This window comes from Anopheles ziemanni, chromosome 2, assembly GCF_943734765.1.
Source record: "Anopheles ziemanni chromosome 2, idAnoZiCoDA_A2_x.2, whole genome shotgun sequence".
Classification (NCBI taxonomy): domain Eukaryota; kingdom Metazoa; phylum Arthropoda; class Insecta; order Diptera; family Culicidae; genus Anopheles; species Anopheles ziemanni.
The window spans coordinates 27,660,681-27,687,931 of record NC_080705.1 but is presented as its reverse complement, the minus strand read 5'-3'; the positions used below and the strand labels follow the sequence as shown (position 1 = coordinate 27,687,931).

The following is a 27,251-nucleotide window of genomic DNA, read 5'->3' as shown; positions in this document are numbered from 1 at the left end:
CTCTTCGTAGAACCTTTGTAGAAAAAATCTCTAAAATGTTTTATCCAAATAGGTGAGGATATGCAGAAAAGGGGGACAACGATTAACCACTTCGTCACCGTTATGATCGGTCATGCGGTAGAATTTAGTTCCTTTAGGAATAATAGCTGAGTATTCTTCTTTATACGGTTAGTTTTATTTCATTTTCGCACGCATTTCAAGTTATGATTCTTCAATATTCGATTACAACGATTTCGTGACCGTTTGCGTATAAAAGCGTGCTTCCACCGGTTGGGTTCAGTTCAGTCGACATTCGGCTGTCGTCCGTGTCGGAATAGTGAAATGGCTCTGGTCATAGTTAAAGCTTTTTGTGTCATAGTGGCGGTGTCGTCCGTGTCTGCGGCACCAAGCGAACCCGAGGTAGAACGTACCGAGCAAGCTGCCCAACGTTACTTGGCTAATCTGGAACCGGAGATATTGGCCCACAAGTCCAAGGAAGCTGATCTTGCGTGGGATTATCTTTCGAACAGCAACGATGAAACACTGAAGCGGCGTCAAGAGGGGAACACCCAAATTGCACAGTTTTTCAAGGTATGTGTATGCTTCGCTCATCAAACAGGAAGTAGAAAAAAAAAGTCAAATAAGTCTAGTTTAAACATACAGTCAAAGAAGAAATCAGAAGGTCAAAGGCAATATTTTACGGTTGAAGATAAAAAATAATGTTTTACGGTTTCGTTGCTCGGTCGGAAAATTTTACCATTTGGTGGATTACACAAATTGTGTATACCATAAGTATCATAAAAGTTTTTATATGGTAATTTTTGAAATCATTCAAGAAACCATTGCTAACATTAGCGTAAATTTTAGGCTTATGAAATATGTGTTGTTAAGATAGGAAAATGAAAACTAAGTACCTCTTTCTTACCTATAATTTTCCAGAAAATAGCTCAAGAACTGCGGCAGTACGACTACAACAGCTTCACAGATCCCGACCTGAAACGTCGAATCAAGAAGCTGAGTTATCTGGGTTATTCGGTCTTGGATGAGGACAAATTCAAGCAGCACTTCGATGCGGTTGCTCGCATGGAAAAGAACTTCGACACGGCAAAAGTATGCGAATATCAGAACATGTTGAATTGTAACTTCACCCTAGAACAGGAGGTACAAGAAAGGCTGGCAAACAGCCGAGATCCGGAGGAGCTCAAGCATTACTGGGTGCAATGGTACGATGTTGCTGGTAAACCGGTGCGCAAAGATTTCGATAAATACATCACACTCATTGCCGAAGCAGCACGGTTAAATAGTGGGTATCTTTTGAGTGAACGTTTCAACAGCAGGAATAACTTTTTTACATTATCATCTTGTATAGATTTCACATCTGGTGCCGAACTCTGGCTGCACCCCTACGAAGACGATTCATTTGAGGCTCAGGTCGATGCTGCCTTCGAACAAATCAGACCTCTATACGAACAGCTTCATGCCTATGTTCGCTACAAGCTTCGGGAGCAGTATGGCAGCGAGATTGTTTCGGAGAAGGGTCCAATTCCAATCCATCTGCTGGGATACAGTCACGGTCAAAAATGGGACAACATTATGGACATCTCAGCACCGTATTCCGGTAAGGCGCTGTTCAATATCACCGAGGAAATGGTTCGGCAAGGATACACCGTGAGGAAAATGTTTGAGCTTGGGGACGAGTTCTACCAATCGCTGAATATGACAAAACTGCCACCGTAAGTAAAACCGGTTGACATGCTGAGGTAAAGAACATTCTGTTTTTTCACATCATATTATTTTTTTTCTTGCATCTAGAACCTTCTGGGAAAAGAGTATCATCGAGAAACGGGAAGATGCCAATTACTTTTGTCATACTAGCATGTGGGATTTCTACAGAAAGGACGACGTTCGCATCAGCAAGTGTACGCGTATAACCAAGCAGGACTTGTACCTTGTCCACCATGAATTGGGATTCATTCAGTATTACCTCCAGTACCAGAATCAACCCAGTGTTTATCGAGACGAAGCAATGCCCGGATTCTTTGAGACCTTTGCCCGGGGCTCCTCGCTATCAGTATCAAGCCCCAAATATTTGCAAAAGATAGGTCTACTAAAGAATTTATTTAACGAAGAATCAAAGCTGAACCAGCTTTATCAAACGGCGGTAGAAAGATTAGTAGTCTTACCGTACCTATACTCAATGGAGAAGTATCGTTGGGGAATTTTCCGTGGCGAAATTAAGCCTGAGGAGTACAATTGCAAGTACTGGGAGATGCGCTCCAAGTACGCTGGAGTTGAGCCGCCGGTGATGCGCAGTGAGAGTGATTTCGATTTCGGCTCTATTAGATACATTTCAGCGGACTTCGTCCAATACTTGGCGTCATTTGTCATGCAGTTCCAGCTCCATCGGGCTGCTTGCGAGAAGGCGGGCGAGTACGTCAAGGGAGATCCGGAGAAGACGCTGAACAACTGTGACATCTCACAGAGCACCGTAGCGGGTAACGCGCTGAAGGAAATCCTGGCGATGGGATCATCGAAACCATGGCCTGATGTGCTGGAGATGCTTACCGGCCAACGAAAGATGAGTACTGATGCGCTGCTTGAATACTTCCAGCCGTTACAAGATTGGTTGGTGAAAGAAAACAAAGCCCTCGGGGTCAACGTTGGATGGGAGGCAAATCTCAGTAAGTTTAAAACATATTTTCATGGTACTTTAAAGTTGAACCGACATTGAACGTTTTCTTTCAGAATGTGAAGCTGCTTAAGCGCCAGAATCATGTCTTTACCTACAAACCATTCTTTAATCGTTTTCAGAACAGATTTCTTTATAACTTAGAAGAAATTCCATCAACAAGATGTTAATATTATTCTGTTATGAGGTCGTTCATTGAGATTGGTCAATAAAATATAATATTCCATATTTTTAGCTTACGATTGAGAAGCACATACAATAACATACACCTTAGCATCAGTTGCATCAGAACAGATTTGGTTTTTTTACAACGTTGAAGTCGGTTCATGCACGAAAGCATGTTTTATTTCAAATGTAATACCGCTTCTAATAAGGTAAAAATGTAGTCCAAACGCAGTCAAAACTAGTTGTTTGATGTATAAAAACAAGATGTGACAGGAAAAAATTGCGAAAATATCTGAATTGTGATATTTTGTGGTATCATGTTGCTGTATAGATGAACATTTTGAATAAAAAATATAAAACTATCAGTTTGGACGCATTGAAGTTGTTATTGGAACAGAATCTGATGGTAAGATGGGCTTGAATTTTACTCGTAGTTCAGCCATGATTTGCGGAGTTTTTCAATTGACGGGGATCTGCAGATGAGGATGCTGATGAGCATACTACTGATATGCCTTATCAATCATGATGAGTTATTGCTAGGTCGAGACTGTGTTTCTGGTTTATGAGTTCAGAATTTACAATTTTAAGTTGATTTCAGTATTGTTGCCAGTATTCAGTCTTGTTGTTAGAAAAAAAGAGGTTTGGAGCAGCGAAGTACAAACTGAGTTATAGTGAATGAGTGAATTTCTTCTTGGCAATCAGTGAGTTAATTCAATTCATGAGGATGCTTCATTTCGCCTCATTTCTGATCGCATTCAATTTTTTATAAGTTACAAATAATTCTGAATGATGCTCGTTTAACGGCAACAACAAACATAGATAAGATACTGCACATCGTAGCCTTTCGATTTGCATTGAGGTATCAACATATACATGTTTAGTTATCTCTTGATTTTGTGTGCGTCTATTGTTAACTGTAATATTAAACTAAGTAGTTTCAGTATCAGTGCCATCATCTGCATCCATAAAGAAGGCCTTTCTTAGAATGAGTCGATAGTGGAACCACTTGAATGTCTAATTCTGATTGTAAAACTAAACAATGATCGGATAATTAATCTATACAATGTTATTAAACAAGGGAATGAAACAAAATTGGAAAGGTCATCAACCCGCCACACTGACAACATCGTTATTTGTCCTTTTCAATAAACATATGTATTTTAGCTGGATATTGCTCCAGACTTCAGTCTATCTACTCTGATATGTCTAAAATCAATAGGAGCTAAATTAGACCAAGCTGCTACAAAATTGCTGATAACATTCAAATTGATTTGGCATCAAGGCAAACAAGTTTAATACCTCCCATGAACAGTTGTGCCAATCGTTTGCGCTGTAGACCCTATTTATCGCAGAGATAAGACGGGACGGGTATAAAACCAGATGCAAATGACCATTTTCAGACCAGTTTTAAACGCGATATTGAACTCATCCTACGATGATGAGACCCTGTTTGTTGGTGTTTCTTGCGCTCGGTCTGGTGTGCTGCGCCTTTGCCGGTAAAATACCCGTCGTGGACGTGAGCGAGGAAGAGTTGGAAGCACGCCAATATGTGGAACATATTGATGCCGAAATCCTAGCTCGCCGTAACGTGGGTGTCGAAGCGGAGTGGGCTTACGAATCGGATATCAATGACGTTAACTTGCTTGTGAAAAACGAGGTGGCGGCGGTGAATGCTGTGTTCACCAAGGTAAAAGATAGGGCCGTGTGACTTGCCACGTGATCATAACGTTTTGAATGTATTATTTTGTTTTATCTCGTCGTACCATTGAAAGGAAGTGGCAGACGCGTTGAACAAGTACGACTACGAGAGCTTCCAGGATGAGGACTTAAAGCGTAAGATCCGAAAGTTAACCAAGCTGGGATACTCGGTGTTGCCGGAGGACTCGTTCGCCGAGCTGCTGGATGCGATCAACGCAATGCAGGGAAACTATGCCAAAGTGAAGGTGTGCGACTATCACGACAGCAGTAAGTGTGATCTTGCCTTGGAGCCGGAGCTGACGGAGATCCTGGCAAACAGTCGTGACCCCGAGGAACTGAAGTACTACTGGCAGCAGTGGTACGATGCCGCCGGAGCACCGACGAGAGACGACTTCCAGAAATATGTCGATCTAAACGGAGAAGCGGCCAGGCTAAACAGTTGAGTCGATTGAAATGATACCTTCAACACTTATCAACCGTGTGATTGATCGATGGCATTGAATTTCGTTTTAGATTATCCATCCGGGGCCGAGTACTGGTTGAGTGCGTACGAAGATGACACCTTTGAGGAGCAGGTAGATGCTGTGATTGAAGAGCTGCGCCCGCTGTACGAGCAGATTCATGCCAACGTTCGCTATCAGCTGCGAAAGTACTACGGTGATAAGGTTGTCTCGGAGAAGGGCCCGATTCCGATGCACTTGCTGGGCAACATGTGGGCGCAAGATTGGGCCGGAGTGGCTGACATCACCAGCCCGTTTCCCGATCGCCAACTGTTGGACGTGACGGATGAAATGGTCCGCCAAGGGTACACTCCAATTCAAATGTTCGAAATGGGAGATGAGTTTTTCCAGTCGATGAACATGACAAAGCTACCAGCGTATGTTAAATTTTTGGTAAAGAAACAAGCGTTTAGAGGTTGATACCCTTTATATGCCATCAATTTTCAGCTCATTCTGGGAGAAAAGTATCCTTGAAAAGCCAGACGACGGACGGGATTTGGTGTGCCACGCCAGTGCGTGGGAGTTTTCGATAACGGACGACGTGCGCATCAAGCAGTGCACCCGTGTGACGATGGATCAGTTCTTCACCGCCCACCATGAGCTTGGACATGTGCAGTATTTCCTGCAGTACCAGCACCTGCCCAGTATGTACCGGGATGGAGCCAACCCCGGATTCCATGAGGCCGTCGGTGATGTGCTTTCGCTTTCGGTGTCCACTCCGAAGCATTTGGAGAAGATTGGTTTGCTGAAGGACTTCGTGCTGGATGAGGAGTCCAAACTGAACCAGTTTTACAGTGCGGCACTGAACAAGCTCGTGTTTTTGCCATTCGCTTACACCATCGATAAGTACCGCTGGGGAATTTTCCGCGGCGAAATCAAACCCGAGGAGTACAACTGCAAGTTCTGGGAGATGCGCTCGAAGTACTCTGGCATTGAACCGCCAGTGGAGCGCTCGGAGGCCGATCTAGACGGACCGGCCAAGTACCACGTGTCGGCTGATGTGGAGTACCTTCGTTACTTCGTTTCGTTCATCATTCAGTTCCAGTTCCACCGTGCCGCTTGCGAGAAGGCGGGCGAGTACGTCAAGGGTGATCCGATAAAAACGCTGAACGATTGCGACATCTACCAGAGTGTTGAGGCGGGCAACGCTATCAAGGCGATGCTGGAGCTGGGCTCGTCGAAGCCTTGGCCGGATGCGATGGAGGTCCTGACGGGAGAGCGGCGCATGAGTGCCGATGCGTTGATTGAATACTTCCAGCCGCTGTACGATTGGCTGGTGGTTGAGAATGAACGACTGGGCGCTTATGTAGGATGGGAAGAATCGACAAGTATGTATCAATGTAAAATAGGTTTATTTTACTTACTTTCTAATTCAAACCCGCTTAAAACCTGACTTTTGTTTCAGAATGCGTACCGTTTTGAAGCTGCATTGGAAGTTTATGCTTATTGCATACGAGCAGGCGTTTCTTTCTAAAAAGCTTCATTTTAAGATGCACCTGAAAGTAGGTTTCACGAAATACACGAACTTGAAATGAAAATCCAAAAGCTTCATTCAATGAGTTTTCCAATTTCCACCTACTACATGGACCCAATCGCGAGTACTTTTTCGATTGAACATAGGTGAAAATTGGGCAATGTGCTTTAATTTTATTCCCCTATTTTCTTTAGCGTGATGTGAAAAGAGTGACCTTACATTTCTACGGTTTGTTGAAACCTGAATGGTTTAAGATATTTTGTATATTTTACCATAAGGCAAGGTGATAAAAAACAGATAATTATGATCATTTATGATGGATTTTGAAAGAGGTGTTTAAATCAAATATTTGTCGTTTATGGGTGCATATGCCATCGTATTCCGTTAGTCGTCTAATAGATTTACTAACAAATCAATTCATCTCTTACTTCCGTTGGCAGCACATAATAATTACTGGAGCCTCAGGGAACCACGACACTTTGTGGCAAATGATGTAGAGTAACCGTTCCGTTTGTAGGTTCTAGATGCTAACAAACGTTTAACATTCACTTGCCATTGAAAGCTCATTCCGGTTCGAAACTTCCTTTTTACCCTTGTAACGAGTTCTCTCGGGATGAGAAATTCATCTGTTTTGTTGTTGGCGATTGCGCAAGAGCAATCGTTTAGCAGAAGACCAACACATGGCCTACAGTTCCTTAGCTCATTTCGAAAACATGAAAAAATCTGCATTCCGTGGAAATGGTTATTGTACCGAGGAGGACAACTTTTCAATTGTACTTTTTGAAGTTTCTAGTGCTTATGATTGTGATGTGTATTACGTCGCTATTTTCAGAAACATCATGTCCCATTGTAGGAACAATGGACTGCTTTACTGCCAAATCAAACACTGTCCTCCAATGTCAGGCCGTTCAAATTTACCTAACCTATAAATCCTGTGACTCATTGACAGCCTCAACCCGGTCCGATGTTACGTGACTTCTATCGCGCATCTTTGTTTACTGTGGCGGAGGCAAAACTGTTTCCGTTGGCAGATCCTCAGTATTGAGGTTGTAAATTTTGTCAAAGCATTTCACTCCATTCCCGCGCCGCTTTTAACCGTGGCACGCGCTGGCCATTTCACGGCCGCGGTGGTCGGTCGCTATGTCCGGCCGAGCGTTCCCGGCCGAGAGAAGTATGTCCCTGCGGTCACATAACAACTCTGTGGCCAGTTGCAGCGGGTCATAAAGTTGGTTGACAGTGTTGTGTCCCCCGAGTTTCGTCGATTGTCGCGTTAGTCCTCCACCCCGTGGCCGGGTGTGCGACTTAGCATGGAAAACCGCAGAAAGAATCTTATTGTTCCGAGGCACCGGTAACCGGGTTTGCGGTGTGCTATCACGTATCGCACATGCTGGCCGGCTTCCCAGCGTTTTCCCACGCCGTTTGGCCCGGCCCGAACGACCTGCATACTGGGAGGGGTACATTTATTTGGACTCGCACGAAGGACGGGGGGGAGTAGGTTGCCCGTTTTGCACTTTGAGTCATGCGCGCGGGGTTTAGTTTAATTTTCATTAACATGCGCTCACCACATGAATGCTTCTATTCTTATCTCATCTGACATACGCGCCTCTACGAAAGGGAGGAGATGGCGATGGGAGCCCTTTGGGAGGGTTTAAGTGTCCGCTTTGGCACGCATAAGCACTACACCTTCCTGTGTGGTTGTGACTCGTGTACGTGTGCACGAAGACGTTGAGCACAACAACAGCCAAACAATTCCCCTTCCCGAAACTAAGATAAAAAAAAAAACCGCCAAGAACGATGCCTTTGAGCTGCCATCTCTCCCGTCGTCGTATCAGCGGTCTATCAGCTGGATGTGTGCTGGTTCGTGGGGTGTAATTGTTTTCCAAGTGCAAGCGAGAAAACCCCCCGCAGTGACCGTGGGCTAGCCGGGGTAATGCTTTTTCACTTTGACACTTAATTTGAATACTATTAGAAGTACGGTTGTCCCGCCGGAGGGCCGGTGGAAACGGAAATTTCCCTACACACAAACACTACAATTGACTAACAGGGGGTTGCTGGAAGTGCTTCCAACTGATCGGTGGAAGTCCCGTGCGGGTACGGAAGCGATAGGATTGCACACCCGGGAGCTTTCAGTTTCGTTCGGTTGCTCGTCGCGGATGGACAATTTCGTAAGAACTTCTCCCTAGAGCGGAAGTGCAAGTGAAGGGGACTAAGAAAAGTGAAGCAAAATTGTCCTCAAGGATTGCCAATTGGCTATTAACGTATTATAAGGGAGGATTTCAAGTAGAATAATTTGTTAAGCTGAGAAGTGTACAAGCTTCAATCAATTATACAAACTATGTGTGAAAGAATTTGATTAAACTTGGAAGAAAAGTGAAAGTGAATAATTAAAAAAAGACCATGTGAAACATTTTTTTTATTTATTATCAACGAATCTCTCGATACGATTGTTTTTAAGTGATAAACCGTAGTGAAAAATACAACAAATGTTGAAAGTTTGAAAAAAAAATGCTAAGGTGAATTATTATAGACTTTGTGTTGCTTTTGGAGTAATTACATGTTGAAAACTTAAACCTGTGGTGAAAAATAAGAGTTTTTGTGTATGTTTACTCGTGTGAATTACTTTTTTAAAACTCAAACCGTAGTTTTGCCTACCGTGTGGCAATGGTTAAATGTTCAATGCACTGAGGTACAACTCATAAAAATTTGAATATATTAAATTTGGGTGAAAGTGAAAACCCCTCATCTGATTAACATAATCCACCTGAAAAACCTCCATTGCGTCATCGAACATAAGGGAAAAGTGAAACTGGTGTCATTTGTCAACTTTTTACTCGTACGGTTTTCTGTACAATGTTCGTGCTAGTGATAAAGTGCACCATATTTGGGTTGCTGCTCGTACAGTCGGTTCATTGTGAAGCGGATCCTCAGCTAAACTTGCCACCGTTGGCGCCACCGGGAGGTCGTCCCGGGGCGTTTCCCAACGATGGTACATCGCCGACGCGGGTTCCACTTGGCATCAACAGTGCTGATGGCGTTAGTCCGTTCGATCGAAACCGAAGCGAACGCTTTGGTCCACCGTACGAGGATGATGATGATGATGAGCAGGACGAAAAACCAAACTATCCCCAGCTCGAGGGTCGGGCACAGAACAGTGATTACGATCGTCGAGATCGACCCGATTCGGTGAGTGACAGTCTACTTCGAGATAGTTTCCATCAATGATGGGTTCAATTGATTTCATTTGTACTCCCGCAGCCGTATTCCTACAACGATCGCAATCGGTACAACGGCGATCGAGGGTTCGATCCGGGCTCCCGGACTCCGAACGGACGCTACCCTGGCGACCGGAGTCCCAATCCGTATGTGTCCGACGTGGACAACCCATCGCTCTACCGTGAGGGCGGCAATCGGAACCCTAACGGGTACGTCTCGGATGTGGACAACCCTCTGCTCTATCGCGATCGCACTCCGTACACGCCGAACCGTGACGACGAGCGCAACCGATACAATCCCAACGCCCGGCCGTACAATCCGAACGACCCAACGTTCGGTGGTCGCAATCCGGATCCCAACTATCGCGAGCCGGGATTCCGCGATCCAAACAATCGGGATCCCAACTACCGCGAGCCGGGCTTCAGGGATCCAAACTATCGTGACCCGGGGTTCCGTGATCCGAATCAGCGCTTTCCGGGCGATGACCCCAACCCGTACCGGGACCCGAGCTACCGGGACCCGTATCGAAGCCAGGAAGAGGAACGGATACGGGCCGAAAACGAGCGCCGCTTTCGGGCGGAAACGGAAAAGTTGCGAACGTTTTTGGCTGATATCGATCGGAAAAGCTCGCTGGAGTGTTCGCTGAACGTCGCTGCCCAGTGGAACTTCGAGACGAACATCAACGATGCGACGCAGGTTGAGGCGGTAAGTGAGTTGGCGTAGTTCCAAAAAACGGTACCTGAACGCCGTTCATAAATCTTGTGGTCAAAACTCATAGTCGATGCCCATTTGCTGTAGTTGTGCAGTACCGTTTGGAAGGAAAATTAGTTGTGGGAAAATGATCTTTACGAGTGAGAAAGACAGAAGATAGTGTGCCTGGGACTTGGTTGGAGGTTGACATTGACATACACCGATCATTAGCGGCTTCTGGTGAGGGCGTACGTATGGCAGCGCCGGAGTTAGTCATCGTGGCGCATGCGTTCTTCGGGTTTTGTTTAATGCATGACTCGGAGAGGCTGAGAGATCGCGAGATGCGGGTATTAGCATTGTTTAGCAGCTTTGGTGCATGGGACTGAAATGACGAAGAAAAAACAAATAGACTTGGAACGAAACGAACGGTACCCACAAACTTTGAAATGATACCACGTAAATCGGTTGAACGGTAGCCCTTGGAACTGACCTTTAAGACACCTTCATGAGAAATAAAAGATACTTTTTATACTGCCTTTAATGAATTGAGATGTAAATTAATATTTTTCTTGTAACCGCGTGGCAAATAAAAGTTTCGACCAGTCGTTGGAACTCCTAAATAATTAAGATGTTTAAATGCAATCAAACAATGAGTCAAAACATTCCACGTTAACCAACAGCTCGCTGCCCAGCAACGATACAACGACTTTCAGCGCCTGCTGTGGGATCAAATGCGTCGCATAGACCAGACGAAGATTTTCGACGACAAACTGTACCGTCAGGTGCGGCTTATGTCTATAATTGGGCCGAGTGCGCTGCCACCGGATCAGCTCGACAGGGTAAGATGGCCATCATGGCATACTGAAGATCGAGATATTAACGAGTCGCTCGAAACTTTGTTCCCACGCACTGACAGTACAATAGAATCGTCAACGACATGCTTGCCATCTTCAATGGGGCCTCCATCTGCGCGTACGAGCAGCCGTTCGAGTGTGGTCTGCGTCTACAGCCGCACCTGAAAGACGTAAGGCGAACGAATGCAGAACTAATAAACTTTGGCTACACATTTTATTCACACGCTCGTGTCATTTTCTATCTGCAGATTATGGCCAAAAGTCGTGACTGGAACGAGCTGCAGTACACCTGGCTCGAGTGGCGCCGGAAGTCGGGCCGGAACATGCGAGATCTGTTCGAGCAGTTGGTCGACCTAACCAACGACGCAGCCCGTGTCAACAGTAAGTATCCGTCGTCTAAATACCCCTTTAATTAGCATACTTATCGGTGTTGTTCGTCAGACTTTACCGACGCTTCCGCCTACTGGACGTTCCCGTACGAGTCGCGGGCCAACTTCCGCGAGGAAATGGAGCAAGTGTGGCGCGAGATACTGCCCCTGTACGAGATGATTCACGCGTACGTACGGCGCAAGTTGCGCGAGTTTTACGGACCGGACAAGATCAACCGGAACGCTCCTCTGCCGGATCATATACTGGGTGACATGTACGGTCAGAGCTGGCAGAACATACTGGACATTGTGATACCGTACCCGGGGCGCAGTTTCCTCGAGGTGACCCCGGAGATGCAGAAGCAGGGGTACAACCCTCTGGTGATGTTCCAGATCGCGGAGGAGTTCTTCGTGTCGATGAACATGTCCGCGATGGCACCGGAGTTCTGGGCGTCGTCCATACTTACGCAACCACCGGATCGTCCGATCCTGTGTCAGCCATCGTCGTGGGACTTTTGCACCGGCAAGGACTACCGCGTGAAGATGTGCACGCAGGTGACGCACAAGGACTTCATCACGGTGCACCACGAGCTGGCGCACATACAGTACTTCCTGAACTACCGCAACAATCCGAAGGTGTTCCGGGACGGTGCTAATCCAGGTGGGAGCGCTTAAACCGGGCGATAGCTGGGATTCGATCGAACGCTTTCTATAATATCTTTTTCGTGTTTTCGAACCTCCTGCGTAGGTTTCCACGAGGCGATCGGTGACGCAATCTCGCTCTCGGTCGCATCGCCCAAGCACCTGCAAAACCTCGGCCTCGTCCAGAAGTCCGTCGACGATACGGCGCACGATATCAATTTCCTGTTTTCGCTGGCGATGGAGAAGGTAGTCTTTCTGCCGTTCGCACTCGCCCTTGAAGCCTGGCGGTACGACGTCTTCAGCAAGCGCATTCGCAAGGAGCAATACAACTGCCACTGGTGGCTGCTGAGGTAGGTGGGCACGCCATAGCGGTACCCGACGACCATAAATGCGTCGCACGTGGTGGAAGTGGTCTGGCTGTCTTTCCGGTCATCAGCTCGTGACTATAAGTGCTCCGTTTTTCTTTCTGTTTTTGCTTCGTTCCATTTCGCAGGGAAGAGTACGGTGGCGTGAAACCGCCCGTGCTGAGGTCCGAACTTGACTTTGACCCTGGCGCAAAGTATCACGTCGCCGCTAATATCCCCTACATCAAGTGAGTACTGTCTGTGTTTAAAACACTATATTTCCTGTTTTCCAAATGCCATATCTGCTCTCTTCAAAGTATAAGATTTAGCATAGGGTAAGTGATTCCATGGTGGTGCTAATACCAATAATGGTTGTAGTAGAATCCTAGTTCTACAAAATATAATGGTTTTTGATCCTCTACGGAGTGATCAAAAGTTAAACCTTCCTACTCCGTGATATAAAGGCTACAAAATTCTTATTTTCCAAACAGGTTGGACTGATGCTGGATTCCTTAAGAATTTATAAAGGATGTCATGATTTCCTTAAGACTATAAATTACTGCAATATGCACTGGTCTATGAGAACGAAAACCTCAACTATAGGAACCATATCATCTATTCTGAAGAATAGAGGTTACAATGGAAACCATAATTGGTATCAACATGTAAAATATTGTGTTCTACTACACCATGTTGTTAGTTACATGACTAAATGCTCTATTATTGGTACCATTACCCTAAATTCACAATATAACCATATAAATACACTTGATTTGGAATTTCTTTGGTATGAGAAACATTTTTTAAGCCAATATGCACATTTACGTCACACTTTCAAAGCATTATGGTTTGAATCGTAAAATCTTATTAGCCTCAATAAATGGTAATCCGAGCGGCTGCAAAACCTTTACGCCAGATTTCAGACCATTGCACAAACAAACAAATCGTTTGTGTGGATTAACCTTCGACTTAATACGTTACCAAACCGATCGAGCGTCTAGCTGGCGTCCAGTCAATGCCACTACGCCACTGGAAACGAATGCCACCGTCAAAAGGGATCTGCTCAGCCGCCTGGACTGACTCCGACGCGGACCTGTCAACATCCCTCGACGCAATATCCCTTGCGAAAGCTTTTCACGGTGGAAATCGACTCGGCACGTGCCTGGGCGAAGGATTTCCCTTGCACTTAACCGACCGGACTATTACCGTGTACGATGCGCATCGGGTTTGCCCTCGCTTCCCCCGTCGGCTCTCCCGCTGTGCCGAGGGTATGCTGTCGACTGCACTTTCACAGATTTGCACGACTAGCGTACACTCAGACGGCCAGACTGACCCGCGATGGCGGCGGGCTCATGTGATGTGATGTGTGGTTACAAAACCCCAACTCGCTACCGGCTCGAATTCGCGCAATCGGTTCCAACTGACATTGCTCATTATCTTGCGCAAATCGCCACGCAAACCGGGCGAACCCGTGCGTACGCGGTTTGGTTCGTGGCCCCAAAAATTTCCACAGTCGTACAAACGCCGCACCGTCGGGAGGAAATTTGAAACCGACACGACGAGTTGAAGCTCTCTTGATGCTTCGATCCACCAGCTCCCAGGAAGTCATGAGTGCGCCGGTTACTTCATGGACTTCGGATAAGCTGGAAGTTTCGCCAGTACAGCCGATACCGTTCCGGAATCCACATTAAAGCACCGTCCGCGAACGCATTTGCCCGAAGAAAATTGACCAACATCTTCGACGCCCCTTCGAGCGGGTGGCGTAATCATAATGCACATAAATTGGCGTCGGTGGGTGATTTTCTTCATATCGCGCATCAACGACGACGACGGCGACGTCGACGCAACAGCCGAGAGCTGCGTGTTCGACCTTGCGCAACCACCCGCGGCCGTTTGGAGTTGTAATTTCTTCACAACGCTGTTGGTTGGTTTATGGTTTTTCATGTTTTTTTTTCAATTTAGAAAACATGTGGAGATTTTATTGCATGGTTTTGTGGAAAGTAAACCAAAAAGAGATGTAAATGGAAATGGGAAAAATAAATTTTATCCTTCGGATGGATGCAGTTCTGTTCGCAAACAGGTTTATCAAAAACGTCTTAATGGTGTTTTTTTTACAATCACATTTTTTTTTATTTCTTTTTTTCCATTCTTTTTTACATCGTAAACAGAGCAAAAAAAAAGTATCATAAAAAACAAAAAATAAACAACAATCAATGCATACGGAGAGGAGCGCAAAAAACGAAAAAAAAGCTCAGAAAAACCATCAGATCGAGTTTCGGTTTGGCCTGGTCTGGCCTTGGTCTTGGCGACCCGCGGGGGGTGGTGTTTGGTGCGTTTTTCTTCCGCCATTTTCCTTTGCCTGTTCGTTCAATTTAAGTTTCCTTTCTCTAGTACCTTTTTCCTCTCTCTCATGTTTTTTTTCTCTCTCTCTCTCTCCTTGACGCGGGTAAGCGGTTTGAAATGTGTAAAACAAAAATCTTGAAATGTTCGGTTTCGATATTTACAGCACTTTGCGCGAATGTTTTATGCGTTTTCATCTTCGGTTCTTTTTGTCGTTTCCGATTATCGCCTGGTACATTTGGTATTGCCTGTTCGCCTGGTGTGTGTATGTGTTGACTGTTACACGTTGGTACACGTTTTTAAAAATCTACATAACAAAAAAACAATTTCTTTAACGACTCGGACACGCGTGAGTGAGTCGGGTGCAACACCTGCGCCATATCGTAATCCTAGCTGCAGGGAGCAACCGACGGGTGGCCGACGAAGGTCGGGAAAATCCCAGCTTTCTACCTCGCGCGCGCACCACCGCGATGCGCACCGGACACGCCCGCCCCCCCCGGTGTGGTGTTTAGGAACGTGTGGGGGAGATCGCATCTTTTGATCTAGATCCGGGCGTGTTCGGAGTTCAGGAGGTGGTGTACGCCTCGGAGGGACTAAAGCGTTGGGATGCTCGCCTTTCGGCTGGAACTTTGGGTTTCGTTAAATTTGGGGCTGCGGTGAGATTGCTCGATGGAGGAGGACGAGCGCAACGTCGCCAGAGGCTTGCGACCCGGGCTGGACTGGACCGGAACCGCACCGAGTGGGACCGTGTCTGTTGCCGAGTTTCCCGTAATTCCTTCCCGTTTGGAGGAAAGGGAATTCCGCTGAAACTGGCCAATCTTCTTCGGTGCGCGGTCGCGTCCATCAGCCCGTGGTCCGTTGTGCGATCTCCTGTCGCGGGCAGCCTCACGCGCAGCCTCATTTACCTCTCCTGCCGTTCCCGTTTCGTAGATGTTCGTTGTTTTGATCAGTTTTTCGACATTACTTTACAGAGCGTTGCGATGTGAATCTTGAGCTAGGTTTGGTCAGTTGTAACAGAGTTGCCGCTGCGGACAGTGACGATGACGAAATGGGGCTGGAATGTGTGTAGTGTTCGCTATGGGGATGGGTGGACGATGGACAGGCGGCGTGGGAGGGGCATCCCCGCGCGCCTGCTCTAGCAACTAAGATCACAAGTTTTGCGATATAAATAATGAAATGATGGGGGCTCTTCTTCGCTTAGTGATGAGAACCAAAGTCGTGATGTTCGCTCAGACCCTCGGACTGGTGGACCTCCTCGTGGTGGTGGTGGTGCTCCTCCTCGTGGTGAACCGGAACATGGACCGGGACCTTGACTGGGTACGGCACTGGCTTCTCGACCTCATAAGGCACGTGCTTCTCAATCTCGACCGGAACCGGGCGCTCAACCGGAACCTTCACGGGGTACGGGACGTGCTTCTCGACCGGGACCGGGATGTGCTTCTCGACCGGGTAGGGCTGTGGGACTGGGACCTTCACCGGCACTGGCACTGGCTTCTCGACGTGCACCGGAACGGGACGATCGTACGGGACATGGACTGGGTACGGGACCTTCTTGATGACCTCATACGGCACTGGCTTCTCCACCGGCACTGGGACTGGCTTGTCAACATGGACCGGGACGGGGCGATCGACTGGTACATGGACTGGGTAGTGGACGATCTTCTCGACCGGGTACGGCTTCTCAACGTGCACGGCAACCTTCACCGGGTACGGGACCTTCTTCTCCACCGGGTACGGAGCGGGGACATGGACCTTCACCGGGACGTGGACCTTCTTCTCAACTGGGTAGGGAGCCGGGACGTACACCTTAACCGGGACGGGACGATCGTACGGCACATGGACTGGGACGGGGACCTTCTTCTCGACGGGGTACGGGGCCGGGACGTGCACGGGCACCTTCACGATCTCCTTGACCGGGTAGTGGACCGTCTTGTAGACCGGGTAGGGCTTGGGCACGCCAACTTTGACCGGAACCGGGACGTGCTTCTCCACCGCCACCGGGATGTGCTTCTCCACTGGGTACGGGACGGGGACCTTCTTCACGATGGTCAGCGTCTTCTCCTCGTGGGTCTCGAAGTGGGGCACCTCATGGTGGTCCTCGTAGCCACCGCCGAAGCTTCCGGTCCAGCCGTGCAGTCCGCGCTTGTCCTGTTTCTTCTCGTCGAGCGCCTGCGACTCGTCCGCCTTGCTGTCCTCTACTTTGGCCTCCGCCACTGGTTTCTTTTCATCTTCGGCCGATGCGAAAAGCACCAGGGCTAGTAGGCAGACAACGCCCTGGTGGGTGGGGAGAAGGGGAAGAGAGAGAAGACGAGCGCATGTTAATTAGTGCGAGGAAATGTTTAGCAAACCGCCAAACGGCTATTTATAGCCCCCGTCGAGAAATCTAAACCCGCAAGAGATGCTTCCAACTTCCTATACAGCTTCGAAGCTTGAACAGTTCATTGATTCCAGTACTTTCTCGACGCCACGAAGCTACAACCTACCGGAAGCCCAACGACCTTGCGGTGCAATTAACGGCCAGGGGGAGGGTTCAAATTCGAAAACAACAAAATCCCGCCCAGCGTAGCGTGCGATTTTTCTTGTATGGAAGCGGGATGGACCCACAAAGCAGAATCCAAAACCGAACCGAGGAGAAAGGAATGCGCCTTGCTTCCCGAAATGGGAACGAAAGCCCCGGGGCGGAAAACCGCGCACGGAAGGCATGAAAGGGAAACAGAAACCGAGCGCTTGCGTCTTTCGCGGCAAAGAATTTCACTTCTGGTGTGATTTGTGAGGGGAGAAAAACAGCAAACGTTGTGAAAGTAAAGGTAACCGAACGGCTGGAGGTAACTGGATTTCGTTTCGATGCCGAGAATGGGCAAGATCCGAAATGGTCTTAACCGGAGCAGAATGTTTTTAGGCAGGCCTATACAAAGTTGGAACAATTTTTAGTAATTTCTCCAACCACCACGCAATCCGCGAAAAAAGAGGTTCGTATTGATTATGGAGAGAAAGTGTTGAGGCCTCTTTCCGGAAAACTATCGATCACATTGAGTTTGAATATTTCACTTGGGAAAACCAAGTAGAATCCTATCCTGCCTATCGACACACTCTCTCTCTCTCTGCTCAATCACTGATCACAATTTCCCGATGGATGGATCCTCGATGGATGTCGGGAAAATCGACTCGAAAGTTCTTCACTGTTCACCACTTGAGCACGCAAGAGATCAACTGTCAACTGCACGTTAGTTAATCTATTCGCCGTTTGCTTCACTCCCTTAAGAAACTGATCTGATGAGAAACGGTTGCTTACCAACAATTTCATATTTAATCCGAATGAAATGTGTTCTGTAAAAGAAGCAAGTAGACAACTGATGGTGAGTTTGGCGCTGGCGCTGGTTTTTATACGGACAGGTTTTCTCCTCCGCCCTCCCCCGGCACCGCACCACCACACCTGGCACGGCCGATCTCGGTACGATTCGCTGCCTCTCCGAAAGCGAGCCTCCGCGCTCCGAGGCTTTCCGCCGAGTTGGAGGGTTTTTTTTTTGTTTTTGGTCGGATGGTTAGGATGAAGTGAAAGGAGGCGCGACTCACGGGGTGTGGAGGGATTATACGTACCCCCAATCCGGTAGAAAGAGAGTGAATAGCGCCATTTTCACGTCACCTCCCATTCCGCCCCACAGCCCGAGCGGGGCCTTTTCCAACCCAATAGCCATTTTCTCGGCTCTCCCCCGTTTCGGAGAGCCTTCTTCGGTGCCGTCTTTGGCCGCTGCACATCGCTCCATCCCTGTCTAACGAGAGCGTGGGGTTCACGGACGAGTCGTTTGGGCGAAAGAAATGCAGCCTCGCGTGGCACAAGGGAAGACCACTTGGAAGGGGCGGGAGGGGGGCTTGTGCGCATACAAACACAAACCCCACATTTTCGTCAGGAAACCTTTCGACGATGGTACAGGAATGGGCGGGTGGTGGGAAGGAGGGTGTCCGATTCTACCGACTGGCGAAGTAAGGGGACGATCTCTTCCAAGGAAATCGTGGGGGGGAGGGGGCAGGGGCGAGGTGGCTGAAAAGCCTTGGAGCCTTCGAGAAAGAAGAGAGAAACAGATGACCAACGGTTGGCCAGCGGTTGGACAGCCCGGTTGGGTGGCAAACGTCAGAAATTGAGAAGAAAAGAAAACGAGCCACCATAACAAAGCACAAAAAATACAACAGCAAAAAGGCACATATGGCCAACCGGACCGTCATCGTAACCCCCCCCCATAACCGTGGTAACGTTATGCATACGGAGTTTTCCGACCCACCGAAGCGTCAGCGTTTGGTTCGTCGCGTAAGGCGGCGTTTGCGGTTGTGTTGTGGTTGCATTTTACAGGTGTAACGCTAAAAAGGGGGACTGGGTGGTAATTTTTCCGCACTCCACCGGCGCGTGAATGGGCTTCCGACATGCGATCGTACACCCCCGTGCGCGGTTGGGTTGGGCGGTGGAAAATCGTTGTTGCATCGTTTTCTGGATGCATCGACATAATTTGATTGAGTTATGTGTGTGCGAGAGAGCGGGCATTGATAGCGGGTAATGAAAGAATTAGGTTACTTTGCCATCCAAAGGGTGTTAACGAGAGGATTTGATAGATAGATTTTCGATCATAATCAGATAACTTTAGTTTTATTCTATTAATATAAAAAAGTAATAATAGTAAAATGTTGGTGGAGGATAAAACTTGTATAGTATATAAGAATGTAAAAATGGTTGTAATAGAAGACATATGTATGTTCAACTTTCGCCATAATCATATCATAAAGTTCATGTTTAAATATGACAAGGAATTGTTTGTAGCTTTTGGAATATTCCAATCATATAAAATATTAGAATGATAATCACCGTGGTTTTATAAAATTTTGAAATGTAGTTTTGGTTTTTAAAGTTGTCCAAAAACTATCATTATTCAACATTTTCGTACTGTTTTTCAACTCTCGTCATTTATTTACCTCAACTCTATTTATCATGTATTTGTAAGAAAACTATCTTCAGTTAAATTTATTGAATTTAGTTTGGTTGTCGACTATTTTTAAATTCGTTAATTTTCCCAAACTCTGTTCATCATGTTTAGGTATCTTCCTCTTTGGATTCCTTCGTAAAGTTTCAGAATATTGGATGAAAACTATCATCAGTTATCATTTCCGTTTTTTATTTTATTTTTCAACTGTCGTTTTTGGCTAGTTTCTATTTTATTCATTCCCCTCAACTCTGTTCATCATGTTTAGCCATTTACTTCTTTGATTTCTTTCGCAAAGTTTCAGAAAATTGTAAGAAAATTATCATCAGATACATTTTTCAAATTTAGTTTGGTTTTTGGCTATTTTCCAATTCGTTTATTACCCTAAACTCTGTTCACCATGTTTAGCTATTTACGTCTTTGGATTCCTTCGTAAAGTTTCAGAAACTTATAAGAAAACTATCATCAGATGAATTTTTCGATTTTAGTTTTGTTCTTCACCTTTCGTTTTTGGCTAATATCTAATTCATTCATTTCCCCCCAACTCGGTTCATCATGTTTAGCTATCTTCTTCTTTACTTTCATTTGCAAAGTTTATGAAAATTGAAGGATAATAATTATCAGCTAAATTTTTCGAATTTAATTTTGTTCTTCAACTTTTCACTAGTTTCATTTATTTTCCAAAACTCTGTTCATCATGTTTAGCTATCTATCTCTTTGGATTCCTTCGTAAAATTTCTGAAAAATGAAGGAAAATAATCATCAGTTTCTTTCGAGTGCATGCATCTTCACATTGGAAGTGTTTTCCTGCCTCTCTGCCCGATATTAAACACACGGTTTTTTACGATGTTTTCCATGCTTCTTCCTGTTGTCTGCTATTGCCACTGATTAAATTAGTCTTCCAATTGCGTCAAAGGGTTTTCTTTTTTTTCCACCACCGCTTTGGACCACCGCGTCCGTTTTGGATTATAAATTCTATTGCTTTTCGGGCCTCGCAAGATTGGGCTCCACCCTGATTGCCGGGAAAGCCAACGGCCTTCGAAAATCCGATCCGGCACTCGGTGCCGCAAACCCCGTCGCTTAATGCAATCGTTTGCTTTCGATCGGCCGTCCGTCCGGACACGTAGTCGGCTCGATCGCATATAGGCTCCGTCCACCTCGTGTGCATGGGGATGATTTGCGCGGCCCGTACTGCTCGCCCGCTTACCAAACTCCTAGCCATCGGCAATTAGACGTGAACGGAACGGCAGAAAAATGAAGAACGAAGTAAGAGTAAATAGTAGCCGTTGTTAAAATATATAAATTAATGGAAAATGTGCCCGTATGGCAGGAAAACGAAACCCACGACGAAAGTAGCGGCAGGAAAAGCCATGCCGAAATAATAATAAAAAAAAAACCGTACAGCAAGGGCGATGGAAAAATCGATGCCCAGCAAAACGCACCCGATCCACACAGAAATGGGCGCGTGGTTCGGTGCCGGGTTTCGGGGCGTCGATGATGGTGGCCGCGGGTATGCAACCCACCGTTGGCACATAGGAGGAAAAACATGGTGTAAAAAGAGAAGGAAAAATTTCGCTAGTAAATAGGAAGCAGCTCGTGCGGGGAGAAGGTATGATGGCGCGTGGCTGGGAAGGATGGCGAAAAAAGGCGAAATTGGCAAACTTTAGCGAATCGGTTTCCTCCGGCTATTTTTTTTGTTTCGCCATTTGGTAATATTTGTTTTGTTGTGCTGTTGGTTTTTTTCTTCTGCACCACACTTCTTTTCCATTTACCAACCCAATCGTGTCAACGAACCGGACCTGCGCGAAATCCTTTCGGAAGTTTAGTAACGATTTAGCTGGCAAGCGGGCAACATACATCGCACTTGCGATAATTGATAGAATTAACGCAATTGATGACCGTTTGCTGTGTGTGAGTGTTTGTGTCTATCGAGCGCAACATTTCGTACAGCAAGTGCCGGTGATGGTGGCGGATTATGCTTGTTACGGCTCCGGCCCGGGGCATAAAAGACGTTTTCACGTAACCTTTATGCGCCCTTAAAATACGGACGATGATCGTGCTGAATCCACTCACCGGAGCCGATGGCGCTCCCGATGGAGGAAGTACGATCGCGAGAGATTAGAAAACGCCATACCAGTTACAGTTGGATGAAATTCATATTTTCGGCTTTCCACTTCGCCGACCACGCCGTCCGGACAGGGGTTACCCGAGGACAGAATCGTGGTTTAATTGATTCGATTATCTCACCCGCGGCCCGAGGCTGATCTCTACCCCTCTCGCTGGCTGCGAGGAGGATGTGTTACTGCAGCATGCATGATGCATTCATGTTCCGTCGAGGTGCACCGTCGCGGATCGATGCGATGTCATGCTGCGAGCTCATGTCAAAAATCATGCTCAAATGCAGACAGCGCGCCCGGCAAGTGACCCGGCAAGCCGAACCAGCCCGCCCAGCTGACCAGGTGAAGGTGTCAAATAAATCACCATAATTGTCATTGTGTCTTTTCGCTCGCGGCTACGGGTGCATTCCATACCGAGGGGTCCCTTATGTGATCGCATTGCAACTGCACCGGATTGCCATGTTTTGCCATGTCGAGCCACCCTCGAAGCGGAGGCTGCTTCTTACCGTCTCGCAACTGGACCGTGGTCCAACTGTTTGACACACAGATTTCAACAAACGAGTTGATTATGCATTGTTTTCCCGTGCAATGAAAGGGTGAGCCTGTGCGGGCTTTCCGTGACAGACACCTTCTCGACGAGCCCGTTCGCATTCACCCATCAAGAAACCATCAAGCAATTAAACTGTCCGACTGAGCTGCACCTGAATGCGAACGAAATTATTGGCCATCATCAGCCGTCGCGGCGCCGAACAATGGGTGCGCGAGGTGCGAAGAAAAACCCGCGCGATATCACCCGCGCGCTAATGCGGAGGAAAAGTTAGACAATTTCCAACGCCGAAGATCTTTGCCGAAGATGGCTTGCCATTTTTGTGTTACCCCCGGCCGTTTTCTGTGGGCATATTTGTGCGCGTACGTTAAATTTGCCAATTTACTCGATTGCACCCGGGAGGGTGCACTCTTCCCTCTGTTTTCCTCCGCGTGCCACCTTACGATGTGTCTCTAGCGCTTTCGCTTGTCCGCGTGCAGATTAATTAGCGAGATATAGGTTATACGGTCTTGAGGATAGATTTTTATTATGCAACAATGCCGTCGCGTTTTTACTTATGCTGGATGGGGGGAGATTTTTTTTTTTCGAGCAATGTTTCTGTTGGTTTTGTTTTTCCCTTTCTTCACCTGAACGCTACATCTTGACGCATGCCGGTACATCGAGCCTAATGGTGTAGGTATGTGTTTTTGCTACTTTTTGTTTCAACCATCCTACGGAGGGCACGCAACACGAGCCCAGGCCCTGTACCAACCTTTGCCACCGCCACCCTCTCCTACAGCTCATTCCGTTCTTTCCATTGGAGTTTCCTTTTCAAATCTCCGTGAAGATCATTTTTGTCGATCACAGCCGACGATGTCTCAAGAGGCGAGCAAATGGCACACATTATGCTACCGCGCCCGCAGGTCATCGTCCGGCTGCAGGAGGAGGGGGGGGGGAGAGGGAGGGGGACGTGATGGCGAAATGATGGTGGGGCGCTCCCCGCCATGCAGTCATAATGAACTCGCGACGCACGCGGCAGGGCACGCGCACGCCTTAGCCGGACACTAGGTAACTTGGCCAAAACGGCGTTGACCTGCTATGCTTTCACTTTTCATGCCGCGCGGCTTGCGTTTTATCGCGGAGCGCAAATAAAGTGAGCAAAACAGCACCTAAAAAAAAAGAAAAGGAAAACAAACAGCAGGTAACAACATACGAACACTCAACACATCGACATGCTACTCCACAACATAATGTTGGCTCGAGGGGGCTTTGGAAATGTTTGAACGTAAATAAATGTATTAGTTCTACTGTGCGGCATTTTTCTTCCCGCCGTTCTTCTCCTGTGTTTTTATTAATTTTTTTATCTCTATCGATATCCCGCCCAATTGCTTTTCCGAGCCCTCGTAGGCTCACCGGGTCGACGGGAAATTGGTCACCGGGATTGACTCGCCGGCGGATGGACCGCTTGCCTTGGACCGGAAGGCATATGGTGCGGCAGCAAGCGGGCAGGCAGTGGAAAAGAGATCGAAAGCTAGAGGAATATAATTCCCTTCCCTCTCGAAAACTCTGTCCCATCGGCATTGGCTTGGCTGAAGCATAAAATCGTCCCATTTGATTGATCTTGGAAGTGGTTCGCAAAGTTTACCCGCGAGAAGTGTGGGTCCGGCACCAAACACGCCCCGGGAGGAGACTCCCGCGAAAGGGGGCCGGTGACGGTGATGGGCTGGAACGTGAAAACTAGGTCGATCGGTATTTGGAGCAATGGCTTGAAATGGAGCCACGGAGCGGAAGGCTGTCGGTTGCCCGGGGAGAGGTTCGTCGCTGACGGGGGGGTTTGATTTCATTGAAGTCTTTCGTTGCTGTCCGACGACAGCCCGGCGCTTGTTTACTACTATTTGGGCTTACGTAAACCAGGGATTAAAGGTTGTAGCATCGATGATTGACGGTTGGACGATTGTTTCGTGATTGATATTGCTTTTGAAATAGCGAGACTCGGCTAAAAATAGTATCACATAGTTTTATTTACCTCTTAGGAAGAGGTAATAATAAGAATAATATCATTTCTTTGAATTAAATTAAAATTAAATTTAAACAGCTCTGGAGACTTACGAAAACACTAGCAAATATATTGAGTTTACCAAAGCCCAAACGTTTTGTTCTTCAAAAAACGGTTTCTCCCCACATCGTCCTTCACACATAGATTACAAGCCTTGAACGGACCATGGTGCGGTTGACGAGTGAAAAAGATCTCTTGCGGTGCACAATCATCAGCAGCAGAGGTTCGAAGTGCATTAGAGGCCAACGAAACCACACACGGGAATGTAACCACACACAGCTGCCCATGGTTGAGTAATGTGTTTTCCGCTCAACTTCATTTTCCGCTCGACGGTTGTTGGCCGGTTCGAATTTTCTTTGCGACCATTATATAAACTACTGGTATGCTGAAAAATGTGGCCTCAAAAGTTTATCTACAAAATAATTTGGATTGAAACGTTAATAAATTGTTGGTGAACTAAATATGGTGTGTTTAAATAAGAAAGCTTATTTTCCAACATATTTACAAACAAATAAACCAGTACAATTTCGGAAAACAAACTTTACCCCCTTTAATTTCGGCTGATGATGGTTTTCGCAACCCCAAAACTAAAAAAAAAGCCACGAAGATGTACCTTCGAGAGGATACCAGATAAATTAACGCTCAATCAAAGCGGCGTGTTCTACGCAGAGGTCAAACAGAAAATTTCACCCGTCATGGCTGAGTAATCGCCTTGCAGATGATTTTTGGTACTACGACCGAGGAAACAGCAGTGGTTACCCAAAAAAGAGAAGGACTTTCAATTGCTGGTTGTTCGTCCCTTTTTGACGCGTGCGCTTCGTTCGTAACCGAAGCGAAGAAAGACGAACTTTTCCTCTCGCGCATGACTTCTTACTTTCGTCCCTGGTAGGAGCGACGATGGTTTTTTATTTAAGTGTCTTCGCGATCGTATCGCACAAATTGTCGAAGAAGTTTGCTTCGACGCGATGCAAGCACCCATACGCAACGCAACACTATTAAATTTATTATTTTTCCTCCCCTTCTTGTGTGCTACTGTTCACTGGTTTTTCCTGCCTAGTGAAATCGGCAAACAGTAGGCTCGATAGGGCCGAAAACCAAACTTGTTTGGTTTTGCAGCACATTTCGTACGAATAGGATGAGAGTTTTGGTATGAATGATACTTTAGGATAAAATTAAATATTTTTTTGAAACATAATATGAGATGTACAATTTGAAGTTAAGGATACTAAGCAAAAACTATTGTATTGTATTAGTTTATACAAATAATTTGGCATTTGTGTGGAAGAAAAGGTGTTCTGAGAAAATGAGTAATAGTAAGGAGGCGCTCTAATGCCCTAATAAATAATATCAGTTTACATTTTTTTTGCGACGCCAATAAACTACAAGAAACTTTTTTACGTGTTCCAATCGTCAGACAATTCGTTTACTTTCAACAAAGCTATCAACGAAGAAATGTACCGAAACAAACAATTTTCTCTTCATTTTGCTTCAATTGTTCTACTTTGAAGCAACATTGTGTTTAACTAAACCAGATCACGCAAGGGAGTAACGAACTTGTACGCTCGGTGAGGGCACGAAACTTTCTCACGCATCGATTTTGCATCCTTTTTCGTGCAGAAGCGGTGCGCAACGCCATTTGCTCACCATCGACCACTGAACGGTGCGAAATATCCATTCGGGTCCGATGCAGCCGGCAATGCATTCGAATACGGGAGAGCAAAACGTTACGTAATGCAGTCGGACGCACACAGGCACAGAATTATCTAACATTTGTCGAACCGCGAACCCGTTCAGGAGACTCCGGGTAGATGGGGGTGAGGAAAACCGTTTTGCCAGCGGGGCCGCCAAACGATGCCAAACAAGATTCTTAACGGCAAAAGGAAATTTAACAACCCCCAAGCGATTCTCGATTCGTTCCAATTTCGCTGGAGTGGAGTCTTAACGCCGGGTGCAGCATGCGATTTTATTGCGACACAATGCACCGTGACGTGGGTTTGGTGATGGTCATTACTCCGTTTTCTCATAGAACAACAAGTGGTGCACGATGAATTATGGTTGCACACGGCTTACGATTCCCTTTGGTGGTCCCCCGAGTGCTCCGTAATCCTTTTTGGGGAGTTAACCTGTGCCGGCGCTCGAATCGTATCGATTAGGGACGCCCAATCTTGCCGCAAAAGCTCCGGCATCGAGCGAGCGACAATTATGTGCTCTTCTAAATGCCCCGATTATATCATCCAGCAGACCACTCCGGCCCGCGTCACCGGACCCCGGCTGGCCCAGGGAGGGTGAGTTTTCGGGAGAGGTGTATGGAAAATGAAGGTAAGAGTTTGCAAACCTGATGGCGAATGCAACTATTATTACAAACGCGGCCAACATATGTTCCACCAATGTGGCATCGGCATGTACCGGCAGTGATAGCACACGGCTGTATGGGTGTTTGCGCGCGCGCGCGCGAATTGATGCTGTGATCTTTCTCTCACCTCATTCACTTTCATCCTGCCTTGGGTGGTAGTTTGCGTGCTGGTCGGTTGTGTTTGTTTTTTTGTTGCATCGATCCGTAATCGAAGAAGCTCGTAGCGAAAACAAAAGTGCAACCACTATTTTCCTACCGCTCGAAATCGAGTGGAAA

The 27,251-nt window shown here is 46.8% G+C and overlaps 4 protein-coding genes across 4 annotated transcripts in view; 3 read left to right on the top strand and 1 right to left on the bottom strand.

Moving 5' to 3' along the window:
* Positions 1–321: 321 nt before the first annotated feature.
* On the top strand, positions 322–2,741 carry LOC131293314 (angiotensin-converting enzyme-like). The gene is made up of 5 exons (XM_058321394.1): positions 322–570; positions 919–1,282; positions 1,349–1,712; positions 1,792–2,660; positions 2,725–2,741. Exons 1-5 carry the CDS (start codon positions 322–324, stop codon positions 2,739–2,741), a joined length of 1,863 nt encoding a protein of 620 aa, XP_058177377.1.
* A 1,530-nt stretch (positions 2,742–4,271) lies between these two features.
* Positions 4,272–6,453, top strand: LOC131293313 (angiotensin-converting enzyme-like). The gene is made up of 5 exons (XM_058321393.1): positions 4,272–4,520; positions 4,606–4,969; positions 5,045–5,408; positions 5,479–6,359; positions 6,437–6,453. Exons 1-5 carry the CDS (start codon positions 4,272–4,274, stop codon positions 6,451–6,453), a joined length of 1,875 nt encoding a protein of 624 aa, XP_058177376.1.
* A 2,902-nt stretch (positions 6,454–9,355) lies between these two features.
* Positions 9,356–27,251, top strand: part of LOC131294594 (angiotensin-converting enzyme) — a 61,248-nt gene continuing 43,352 nt past the window's right edge. Inside the window, exons 1-8 of the mRNA XM_058322643.1 lie at positions 9,356–9,688; positions 9,761–10,423; positions 11,089–11,247; positions 11,325–11,432; positions 11,511–11,643; positions 11,704–12,291; positions 12,379–12,622; positions 12,766–12,864. Coding sequence (XP_058178626.1) covers positions 9,356–9,688; positions 9,761–10,423; positions 11,089–11,247; positions 11,325–11,432; positions 11,511–11,643; positions 11,704–12,291; positions 12,379–12,622; positions 12,766–12,864 — 2,327 coding nt within the window. The remainder of the gene's footprint in view (positions 9,689–9,760; positions 10,424–11,088; positions 11,248–11,324; positions 11,433–11,510; positions 11,644–11,703; positions 12,292–12,378; positions 12,623–12,765; positions 12,865–27,251) is intronic.
* Positions 16,154–18,260, bottom strand: LOC131294616 (uncharacterized). Its single transcript, XM_058322665.1, has 2 exons — positions 18,249–18,260; positions 16,154–17,230 (listed from the first exon to the last, which is right to left on the bottom strand). The coding sequence occupies exons 1-2, from the start codon at positions 18,258–18,260 to the stop codon at positions 16,154–16,156; spliced, it is 1,089 nt and encodes a 362-aa protein (XP_058178648.1).

What these genes read in the sequence shown, in the direction of transcription:
- LOC131293314 (XM_058321394.1), top strand. Translation starts at nt 322, where the DNA reads ATGGCTCTGGTCATAGTTAAAGCTTTTTGTGTCATAGTGGCGGTGTCG. An exon ending in CGAAGCAGCACGGTTAAATA is followed by an intron (nt 1,283 to 1,348) that starts GTGGGTATCTTT and finishes CATCTTGTATAG; the next exon opens with ATTTCACATCTGGTGCCGAA. An exon ending in AATATGACAAAACTGCCACC is followed by an intron (nt 1,713 to 1,791) that starts GTAAGTAAAACC and finishes TCTTGCATCTAG; the next exon opens with AACCTTCTGGGAAAAGAGTA.
- LOC131293313 (XM_058321393.1), top strand. Translation starts at nt 4,272, where the DNA reads ATGAGACCCTGTTTGTTGGTGTTTCTTGCGCTCGGTCTGGTGTGCTGC. An exon ending in AGAAGCGGCCAGGCTAAACA is followed by an intron (nt 4,970 to 5,044) that starts GTTGAGTCGATT and finishes ATTTCGTTTTAG; the next exon opens with ATTATCCATCCGGGGCCGAG. An exon ending in AACATGACAAAGCTACCAGC is followed by an intron (nt 5,409 to 5,478) that starts GTATGTTAAATT and finishes ATCAATTTTCAG; the next exon opens with CTCATTCTGGGAGAAAAGTA.